The following is a 12218-nucleotide window of genomic DNA, read 5'->3' as shown; positions in this document are numbered from 1 at the left end:
ACACGGTATTATATATTTTAGAAACCCTAAAGACTCCACCAAACAACTATTAAGAACAAATCAACAAATTTTGTAAAGTTTCAGAATACAAAAATCAGTCACACAAAAGGAATAAAATATCGAGGAATAAATTTAACCACGAAGGTGAAAGACCTGTATGCTATTATATTAACATTGATGAAAGAAACTGAAGAAGACACAAATAGAAAGATATACCATGCTAATAGATTGGAAGAATTAATATTTTTTAAATGTCCATACTATGCAAAGCAATCTATAAAGTCAATGCAATCTTATTAAAATTCCAATGGCATTTTTTATAGAAATAGAACAAACAATCCTAAAATGTGTGTGGAACCACAAAAGACACTAAATAGCCAAAGCAGTCTTGAGAAAGAAAGCTGTAGGCCTCACACTGCCTGGTTTCAAACTATATTACAAAATTGCAGTAACCAAAACAGTATGGCATTGGCATGAGAACAGACACATAGAGGAATGGAACAAAATAGGAAGCCCAGAAATAAACCAACATGTATATGGTTAATTCATTGATGGTAAAGGAGCCAAGAACATCCAATGAAGAAAGGCAAGTCTCTTCAGTAAATGATGGTGGGAAAACAGGACAGCCACATGCAAAAGAATGAATCTGGACTACTATCTTACACCATACACAAAAATTAATTCAAAATGGATTAAAGACTTGAACATAAACACAGATGGTAAGCTCTAAGACAAGGCCCATAGATACAGAGAACCAACTGGTGGTTGCCAGAGGTAGAGGATACACACAGTGGGTAAAGGGAGTCAAAAGGTATAAGCTTCCAGTTTAAAATAAATTAGTTATAGGGGGGCCTGGGTAGCTCAGTCAGTTAAGTGTCCACTTTTGGCTCAGGTCATGAGCTCATGGCTCGTGAGTTTCAAGCCCCACATCAGGCTCTATGCTGACAGCTCAGAGCCTGTGGCCTGCTTCAGATTCTGTGTCTCCCTCTCTGCCCCTCCCCCACTCGTGCTCTGCCTCACTCTCTCTCAAAAGTAAATAAACATTAAATAATTATAGAGATGTAATATACGACATGGTGACTATTGTTAATATGGTATTGCACATTTGAAAGTTGCTAAGAAAATAGATCTTAAAAGTTTTTATCAAAAGAAAAAACTGTAACTATGTGTGGTGACTGATTTAACTAAACATATTGTAGTAAACAATTTGCAGTATATTGAATGATTGTATTATAGACCTGAAACTAATGTAATGTTATATGTCGATTATACTTCAATAAAAGTATATTAACATCATAGTTAGCTGTATTAAGAACATATGGGAACTCCATACTGTTTTTACAAAACTTTTCTAGAAGTCTGAAATTATTTCAAACTCGGGGCGCCTGGGTGGCTTAGTTGGTTGAGCGTCTGAGTTCACCTCAGGTCAGGATCTCGCAATTTGTGAGTTCGAGCCCCGCGCCGGGCTCTGTGCTGACAGCTCGGAGCCTGGAGCCTGTTTCAGATTCTGTCTTCCTCTCTCTGCCCCTTCCCCGCTCATGCTCTGTCTCTCAAAAATGAATAAACGTTAAATGAATGAATGAATGAATGAATGAAATTATCTCGAACTAAAAGTTAAAGGATTTTAAGTGACAATATAAGTTACAGAATGGGAGAAAATATTCATAAAACATTTCTGGCAAAGATCTTGTGTCCACAAAACATAACGAACTCTTCACCCAATTAACGTATAAGCAAAAGACATGAATACACACTTCATAAAAATAGATATTCAGTTGGTCAATAAATACATGTAAAGATACTCAAGATCATTTGTAATCTTGGAAATTATTACCAAAATAAAACACGTTTCATTCCTACCAGGCTGGTCAAAACTAAAACAACGCAATATCAAGTGTGGGTGACTACCTGGAGGGACCCTTCATACACTGCAGGTTAGAATGTAAAACAATGCAACTGGTTCGGAAAAATACTTACGTAGGTTCTTATAAAATGTATACTTTCCCTATGACTCAGCAATTCCACCACTAGGTATTTATCTAAGAAGAATTAAAACATATGACCACTGTGACAATTATAAATAAATGTCCAAGCAGCTGTATTCATAATACGTGATAGGGGTGCCTGAGTGGTTCAGGTGGTTAAGTGCCCAACTTCAGCTCGGGTCATGATCTCACAGTACGTGAGTTTGAGCCCTGCATCAGGCTCTGCAATGACCGTGCGTAGCCTGTTTAGGATTCTGTCTCCCTCTCTGCCCCTCCCCCACTTGTGCATGCATGTGTCTGTGCATGCGCCCTGTCTCAAAATAAATAAACTTTAATAATAATAATGATATGTGATAACCAAGCGCTAGCAGCTACCCAAATAAATGTCCATCAGTAGGAGAATGGATAAATTGTGATACAGATCTTTTTTCTGATATGTGTTATGGAATATTTGCTCCTACTTTGTGGCTTTCCATTTCATTTTTTAAATAGTTTCTTTGAAAGACCAACAGCTTAGGGGCGCCTGGGTGGCTCATTCAGTTGAGTGTCCGACTTTGGCTCGGGTCGTGATCTCGCGGTCCATGGGTTTGACAGCATTGGGCCCTGTGCTGACAGCTCAGAGTCTGGAGCCTGCTTTGGATTCTGTGTCTCCCTCTCTCTCTGTCCCTTCCCCGCTCATGCTCTCTCTGTGTCTTAAAAATAAAAACGTTAAAAAAATTCTTTTAAAGACCAAAAGTTTAATTTTAGCAAAATTCAAATATTTGTGGTTTTACCATTTTAAAGTTATTACATGTATTAAATGGTATTCTGATGCTGAGAGAAAGTTGCCAAAACCTCTCTACGATGAAGGAGTCTCTGGGGGGCACTAACAGGAGTAGGAGTGTCTGTCATTTTGCATTTTGGATGGGTTCTAGAGCCCTTTCCTAAAGGGGACCCTACTCAAGAAGAGCCAGTTTGCAGCAAACAGCATAAAAGTATTTAAGTAAAATATGTAAAGGAGAAATGTGTTTCTTCCAGAATACAGAAAGGCCTAAAAGAAGTTGTGGGTGCTGAGAGAATCCGTAGCTGTTTCTGGACAGCATTATGGGCGGAGCAGCCCTCTCAGTATACCAATTAATTTTCAAGACTTTAACCAAGGTGGCAAGACATTACCTTTTGTATGAGGCAATGGCCCATTTCATTTTGGTGAGCTCCTTTGTCTGCCTTGAATGAGTATGTCAAATGAATCTCCTCATGGGAAGAAGTCATCAGTGTAATGTCATACTTGTCTTCCTGAAAGAATCAGGAAGTAGTTAAGATCTTGTCCTTAAAGACTGTGAGGACAAGGCTGATGAGGTACCCCATGGTAGTTGGGTAGAAGTGTACCATACTTTGGAGGTGAGATAAACTGCAGTCAAGAGGCTGTTGAAACAGTCACTGAACAAAACATATTCACTAAATCTATAATAGCAAAATATTTACCAATTGCTAATTGGATAAAGTCAGTAACTGCAATAATATTGGCTATGGGGACCTTAATGAGGCCCACAGCATTTAGCTTGAGGTAATCTACCATGAGGCACCATTCATTCATTCATTCATTCAAGAGCAGGCCAAACTGAGCTGACACTAAAAGTAAAGGCAACAAAAACAAAAATAAACAAGTAGGACTACATCAAACTAGTCCACTGAATGGGAGAAAATATTTGCAATTCGATATCTGATCCAAAACATTAAAGAACTCAATACAACTCAATAGCAGAAAAACAATGACTAAAAAATGGACAGAGGATCTAAATAGACATTCTTCCAGGAAGACCTATAGATGGCCAACAGGTACATGAAAAGATGCTCAACATCATTCATCATCAGGAAAATGCAAATCAAAACCACAATGAGATATCACCTCACACTTGTTAGAATGAGTAGTATCAAAAAGACAAAGAAGTAACACATGTTGGCAAGGATGTGAAGGAAAGGGAACCTTTGTGGGCGCTGTTGGCGGGAAGGCAAATTGGTGCAGCCACGATGGAAAACAGAATGGAGATTCCTCAAGAAATTAAAACTCGAACTACTGTATGATCCAGCAGTTCCACTTCTGGGTTATTTATCTGAAGGAAAATGAAAATGCTAACTCAAAAAGATATGCACCTCCACATTTACTGCAGCTATTGTAAATAATAGCCAAGATACGGAAACAACACAAGTGTCCATTGACAGATGAATGGATAAAGAAAATATGATACACACATAGACACACACAAGAAAATATTATTTAGTCACTAAAAAAAGGAAGTCTTGCCATTTATGACATGGACAGCCCTTGAGGGCATTATGCTAAGTGAAATAAATCAGAGTAAGGCAAGTACCATATGATCACATTTATATTGGAATCTAAAACAGAACAAAACGAAGCTCATAGATACAGAGAACAGATTGGTTGTTGCCAGAGGGGGAGGGTAGGGAGTAGGTGAAATGGCTGAAGAAGATCAAAAGGTACAAACTTCCAGTTATAAAATAAGTCCTGGGGGACGTAGTTAAGCATCTAACTCTTAATTCATGTCATGATCTCCTGGTTCGTGGGTTTGAGCCCTGTGTCAGGTCTGCGCTGACAGCATGGAGCCTGCTTGGAATTCTCTCTCCCTCTCTCTCTGCCCCTCTCCCCCGCAAAGATAAAGAAATAATCTTAAAAAAATCTTTTTCATATAAAGAAAGAAATAAGCCCTGGGATGTAATTTATAGCATGACAACTATAATTAATACTGTATTGCATATTTGAAAGTTACTAAGAGTACATCTTTAAAGTTCTCATCACAAGAAAACAAAATACTGTAACTATATATGGTGACAAACGTTACTAGACTTACCGTGATCATTTCTTAATACAGTTGACTCCTGAACAACACGGGGATTGGGGTGCCAACCCACTCACCCCCACCTTGTGCTCAGTTGAAAACCCACTTATAACTTGACTCCCCAAAAACTTAACTAACTAGAGAACAAATGTTATTAAAATCATAAGGAAAAGAAAATACACTTACAGGACTGTACTGTATTAAAAAAAAAAACTCCGTGTATAAGGGGACCCATGCCGTTCCAACCCATCAAATCATTGTGTTGTACACCTGGAACGAATATAATGTCTGTAATTATACCTCAGTTTAAAACTATCCCTCCAGTAGCTTTATGTATCATGCAGAGTAAATGAGCTAGAGTCCTTGCAGTGGCCTCTCAGGCCTTATATGATTTTATCTTCTTACCTCTCTGGCCTCCTCTCCTCTCCCTGCCCCCTTTGCTTGCTTTGCGCCAGCTTCCCTGCTCATCTCACTATTCCTCAAGCATCCTGGACATGCTCCTGCCGCAAGCCCTTTACAATTTGCTGTTTCCTATCCCAGAGTAATCCCAGAGTATCATCGTTCACTGTGTGTCAAATCACCACAACACTTAGTGGCATAAAATAGTTTTTAAAGGATCAAACATCCTTGGGTCCGTTTCTCAAGAGGGATTTATTTACTGTTGCTTCCCCCAAAAGGAGGTAAAAAGAAATTTGAACTGTATGCATGGTCTTGGGCAAAGTTTCTCAAACTATCTGTAGTAAAGAACCAGGTGTAGAATATTTTTCTTTCCATCTGTTGCTGACCCACCTGTAGTCCTATTGTGCCCACACTTCACGTGACCCATCATGGTAGTCTGACAGCATCTCACCGTCTTATATTGTTTAAAAGAAGAGTTTACTGCTCACATACTTGGTTGTCGCAGCAGCGTTAATTTGCTGTTTCTAATCCGTACCCGAAGTTTCTGGACTTACTTGGTCATGGATTGGTGACAAACTGGTTGCAGGCTGGCACCAGCACATGGATCACACTTTAGGATTGCTGGTCCAGAGGAGACCTCTTTCTGGGAAGGTAGCTAAATCATAGATGAGGAGACCTTTCTGGGCACGACATGAAGCGATTACTGGTAAAGGGTCACAGCCTTAGAACAACAGTTTGGGATGAGTTACAAGCTTTTCTTTAAAGAAGAGTTTCACTTCCTAAGAGTGAAAAAACATTTGAAGAGATAAGCTTTTAATTTTTTTTTTTAATATTTATTTTTGAGAGAGAGAGAGAGTACAAGTGTGGTAGGGTAGAGAGAGGGAGACACAGAATCCGAAGCAGGCTCCAAGCTGTCAGCACAGAGCCTGATGTGAGGCTCGAACTCAAGAACCATGAGCCGAAGTCGGAAGCTTAACTGACTGAGACACCCAGGCACCCCTGGGTTTTTTCTTTTACATACAATTTGTCCACATATATAGTCAAGAGCACGTAAATGCTCAATTTTTAAGTTGGAAAGGAAAACTGTATAGGTGAAAGTCAAATATACATTCTGAAACACAAAGTCAGTATAGAATGTGGATTTGGAAGGTAGATTATTAGATTTGCCATCCATATTACTAGGTATACATTATTAGATCTGATAATATCTGATATTTTAACTGGGTGATGGTATTTACAAGGACATTATTTCTTAGGTAGAATTTATGAATTGAGTTGAATCTACTAAAAACTGTTGAATCCAAAATTGTAAGTTTTATAGTTATATAAATAATGGTCATTAGTAGGTCATGTGGATAGAAATATTCATTAGTGAGTTTTACTATTAGATAGAAATGGATCTTTTGTCCTTACAATAGGAAAATATAATAAATAAGCCCATATAAATTTCTTTTAATTTGGCCCTAAGTTTCAGTACCAAATAAATTGCAGGATACTTGGTAATTAACATTTGATGGTCTCCAGCTGTGAGGGGGAAGGTGCATATGAGTTACTCAAAACATAGAGTGTGCTTTTCCTCTATAGCTTCCAACTCCTATCCCCCAAGAATAGTAAGGATTTTCAAAGGCATCAAATCTTTGAACATATGTGGCTTTACGACAAAAATCTATCCCAAAGGGATATTATTTGGGAATACAATTTAAATTTTCCTATGAGCTCTTACTTTAGGAGATCTATTTGGGGATCATTACATAAAAATCGCGAATAATTTGAAAACTTACTTTTTATTTTTTATTCAGTATGGAGATTTATTCCCAGAGTGGGGCTTTTCTGATGCAAAATTGGAATGCTGGTGTAGTCACAACAGCTGTCCCCACACCATGTGGTATCTTCCATTACTTTACTGTAGAGATGAATTTTTGGCCCAGTGTCTCAGTAATATTGGACACACATGGTTTTAAGTGGCAAAGCAGTATGCTTATGCATTCATTTGACTTTCACAGCTACAGTTGGCTCCAGATTAGAACAAGGAGAATACATTCACACCATGGCCACCCTCACGGCTGCTGTAGGAGCTGGATCACAGTAGGCTCAGTTGCTTCTAAAGACACAACTAACTATTGCCGAGGAATTACATTCACCAAAGTGCCTTACAGCTGTAGGAGAGAGAATAATGAATTGCTAAAAGGATTCTTTCAAAGATTTCAGATTATGGGCCTAGTTATTATCGATCCAGTTTTTTTATATTAATAATGAAAAAAATCACAGCCATGAAATAACCAGGAAACTAAAGGGAAAGACTGTCCTAGCAGTAGATGATTTTTCAGAATACCAGTCCAAATACTTAAAATTTTCCCTTCCCAGGGAAAAAAAAAGTGGCACTGTTCTTTTACACTCATCTTATTAACAAAGAATTAAAATCTGATTGATTTTTAATGCCCATTGTCCATATATGCAGCATATTTGGAAAGCCAATCTACTAAAAATTGGAATTATTTTAAAGAATTACTTCATTAATGTTTCGGCTTTTTAGAAAGAAAAGTGTTTCCTTGAAAATCCAGTTATGTCCCTCTAATATCTGAGTATGAATTTTTCCTCTAAATAAAGGGAAAAACAAGCAAGAAGAAAAAAGCTTCAGTGTAAATTTTCAAATTATCTGATAAGGAGCATTAGATTTCTGATATTCATTAAATATCAAAGAAATTCTGACCATACCCTATGTGGGCTACCTTTTTATAGAAGTGAATTTATGCCTGTATCGTACGGATTGTACTGATGAATATGTTTGAGGCTTTCAGCTTTTAGTGGATACAAAATAGAATGATTGATAAAATCCTCCCTACTATTGGCTATTATTTCCTGACTCTTAAGTGGCAGGTTGTATTTATGCCAATTTATCTGCTTCAGGGAACATTCTTGATAGCAGAACAAAGTGAATAAAAGTAGTTTGCTTTGCAAATGAATGCAAATGGGAGAGCCTTTCGGAAAGCCCTTTAACAGGGGCAGTGCGCTTTGATTACGAGTGAAGCTGCCGTTTGGACATGGTGAAAAGAGCACGCTTGAACCATTGATTGGGGGAGACAGTAAAAAGTCAGGAAGGGCCCCGTTAAGCTTGCAGTGAGGCAGGCGGATGTCAGTGCGGTTAGAGCACAGTGGGAGAATGACAGCGAGGATTAGTGTCAGGGAGAAGCTTTGCTGTAGCTGTGGAGATCGTCCCTGGGGTCACTCACCTCTGACTGTTGTTCTGTGCTGACGGTTCTGTAATGCAAACGGCCTGATGTATGCTGTTCATTATCGGAAATGGTGATTAGAAAAGGTATTTGTCTCCAAGGTTCCCTTCTTTCTTGTTTCTTTCTTTTTAATTAAGGAAAATAAGGTGGGCTTCCTCCATTTCTCTGCTGACTCCTAGAGTATTGTTTAATACCAGAGTGGCTGCAGCCTCTGGGAGGGAGTAGTTTCGTGCTAAAATCTCATGTAAAACAACTGTAACGTGGTTATTTGTTCCTCAGTGGTAGGTTCTTTTGCTTTGCTCAGCTTTAGGTTTGACCAAGTAGTAGTGCTGATAAAATGCAGAGAATATGCTTGCTCTTAGAATTTTTGCTTTTGGAAAAAAGATTTTATAATCTTTCGGTTATTTTGTAACTCGGTTTAACAGATCAACTTTTAGAAGCTATTTACCTTCTCAGAAATGAAGTGTTGCTTTGCTTGGACTTGAAATGGCTTAAGTCTTGGTTGTAGGCATGTCTCATTTTATTTCTGTTCCAAGTTTATTAAAACGCTACGTTTGAGAAGCTAAACTTTTTGGAAATGCACGATTTTTAGAATGAAATAGTGTTACGCAGAATGAACAAAAACTATCTTTGTCTCAGTTCTGATTCTAAATCAGCACATTTACTTGTTCACCTTTTCATCTTCGCTTATAAGGTGTTTTGTTTTCTTCAAAGCATAATTTTTCTTAAAACTTGAAGACCTTTTATAGTGACCTTACATGAGGCATCTGTGAGAGCAGCAGTGACACACAATGCATTTCATAGTCTTTGAGAGTCGTTCCTACTTTAATGCAAAACTGCTTTTTTTAGTGTCTTCAAAAGCCTGACTTCACAATATTTCTGCTTTCTTATTTCGTATACATAGGAAAATTTAAAAAGCTGCTGGAGCTTTGCATTCTAATGTTAAATATGCAACTCAAAGCTTTATCTAAACTACTGGACACATGTTAATACTGTTTTTGTAGAAAACAGATTGCCAGTGGTTTGTTTCACAGGCTTATTAAATGTTTTGGCAAACGTTCTCTAAATTATCTTTTTCTGTAATGTTTTGCAGGCACCTGAATGGACAGAAGAGGACCTCAGCCAGCTGACAAGAAGTATGGTTAAGTTCCCAGGAGGGACCCCAGGTCGATGGGAAAAGATTGCCCACGAATTGGGTCGATCGGTGACAGATGTGAGTTCACTCAGATTTGCATTGTATGAGAGTGACAAACCAGAACAAGCCAACTATGTAGAAGACAGACATAGATGCATCCGACATTCTCTTCGGAGAAAGGCTACAATCCTTTTAGGACCTGGAAGTGAACCATTAACGAAATAAGCAAGAAGCAGATGTCAGCCAGTCCCCTGGTCCACAATTAACAGCTGTGTGAGGAATTCTAGTGTTTAGAGACTTAAGCTACAGTAACCTAACCACAGAAAACAATGCTGGTTTTTGTGTTTAAAGTGACCCCTTTAGCTGTGGAAAAGATAGTTCTCAGACTGATCAGGATTAGAGAAGTTATATTTCAGCTGGATCTTTTTAACATTGAAGAACAGATTGCTATAGGTATTTGATCGGGTGGTTTGCATTAATTTAATCATCAATATTCTTATGTTTGCCTTTTTATTTCAAGGATGGTACCTACTATCCATTTTGACAACTTGCTTAACCACAACAAAATTATATATATGAACAAATATATAATATAATATATATAACATATATAATATGCATATGTGTGTGAATGAATCTATAGATGAATGACTGCCTATGCCCAACATTTAAAAGACTAAGTATTTGCCTGGAAGGTTTGAATTTAACACTTTGGATGCTTTTTATTCAGTAAACTTAGGGCAGAGAATCTTATAAAAGCAACTACCACAGTACCTGACATGTACTAAATAGAAATTCAGAAAAATTTTTATTTTTATCAGTATGAGCCTTATTTTCATAAATGATAGTAAATATTCTTTACCATATAAATCAGTAATTTACCGAGTTTACTTTAAATAAACCCTATACACCTAAAATATTTCAGGGGTTACTGAAAGCAAAGTTCAAGTGTCCTTTTCAATTCTGTTAGTATACCTTTGAGTCTTTTGATAATGAACAGTTTTAAAACCCTGCAAAATGATTAACACAACTACCCCCCCCCAAAAAAAACTCAGCTTGTTACATAAATGTTGAAAGTTATTTTTCATAGTGAGCTTCCACTATTTAATTTATAAACAAACTTACAAAACATTACCGTCAATCTTTTTATTTATTTATTTATTTATTTATTTATTACCCTTTGGATAGGAGCTGCTTTGAGAATTTTAAATTATAGATATGAATTTTTTACTACCATGTAGGTCTTTTAAAAATCACATTTAAAAGACTGAATTTTTATGTGATGTTTTGCATTATTTTGGTTTCAAAGTCTCATCATGTGAAAAAATAGCTCTAGTATCTTGTAACATTTTTTTTTTTCTTGGTGTTACATGAGGAGACCCATTATCTTAGGTAACTGGAGAAGAACCTTAAGGATACCTTTTCTTCTGCTAAGAATGTTAGTGGGCTATGCATTTTATTACCTTGTTTCTAGGTTGCTTGTAAAAGATAAATTAATAATGCCTTATCAGTAAATATCTGACCAAATTAAAGATATTCCATAGTTTTGGGGGTTTCAAGTACTATGACCCTGTAATTATACAACTACTGTTAATATAATGATTAATAAAAATTACTGAAATAATTTTTAGAAAGTTATAAAACAAACTGGTTTAAAAGGGCCCTAAACTTTTAGTTTTAATGGGAAAGAATGTTTCATTAATTTAGTGTCTCCTTTGAAGGCAGCACTGCCTTTAAATAAGATTTCTGGGAGACCTCGTAGTTAAAAATGCCCAAGAAAGGCAATTGAACACAGCGATATTTTAAGTTGTCATTAAAATCTGGCTAAATTTGTATCTGTGTTTTTAAAAAGAGAAAGTTTAAATGCTAAGAACAGACATGATGTAACCAACACAGCCTTGAGAATGGCTAATTAGTATCAGAAATCTAGAAAATCTATACATAACCTAGTAGTCTTAGTGCGGTCTTAGTATAGGCAAAGACATCTTTCCAAACTTTTGTAAATTCATCCCATATGTTTCCATTGTTTTTCTTCTAGACTTACCCAGGGGAGACTGAATCCATGTCTGCAATAGATATTTTTCCTTTTACCATAGAAGTAGCAAACATGACTTCTGGGAATTTTTTTTCCCTCCAAGTACTCTATTTGCATAATACCAAAAGTACCTTGAACATAAATATTTTAGTAAATCCAAACTTTTTTGGCACCAAAAAATGCCCTTGTAACGAACTTTTCTTCTAGTACAGCATGTACATTTTTTTCATTCTGTATTTTCATTCTGTGTCATTTTCATAGCTGGACTACACATTTCACATCATAACCGCCCCCCTTCAACACACACAAATCTCTCTCTAAAAGAGAGCAGGTGTCAGAAGACTCAGATAACTCATTTTAGTGAACACACAGTGAATTACACTGAAGCAGCTAAAGTAGGTTGAACTAATACAGTTCCTTCAGTACAATGTCAAGTGAAAGTTGACCATGCTTGAGAAGATCACTTATAGTTCTTTTTGGCTTATGGCGTTAATTAGATTTGTTTTCATTAAGTATTTAATTATGGGGACAACCCCAAGTTCAATTTGCTGTCATCAGAACCTCTTCTTACTGACCTAGTCACCTGTGCCAACTCTCCCT

The 12218-nt window shown here is 37.0% G+C and overlaps 1 protein-coding gene across 1 annotated transcript in view; it reads left to right on the top strand.

Annotated features, from left to right (window-relative positions):
- Positions 1-12218, top strand: part of DNAJC1 (DnaJ heat shock protein family (Hsp40) member C1) — a 217842-nt gene that overhangs the window by 177980 nt on the left and 27644 nt on the right. Inside the window, exon 9 of the mRNA XM_042945075.1 lies at positions 9542-9661. Coding sequence (XP_042801009.1) covers positions 9542-9661 — 120 coding nt within the window. The remainder of the gene's footprint in view (positions 1-9541; positions 9662-12218) is intronic.

The sequence above is a fragment of the Panthera leo genome, chromosome B4 (assembly GCF_018350215.1).
Source record: "Panthera leo isolate Ple1 chromosome B4, P.leo_Ple1_pat1.1, whole genome shotgun sequence".
In the NCBI taxonomy this organism is placed as follows: domain Eukaryota; kingdom Metazoa; phylum Chordata; class Mammalia; order Carnivora; family Felidae; genus Panthera; species Panthera leo.
This window is presented reverse-complemented; position numbering and strand designations above follow the sequence as displayed.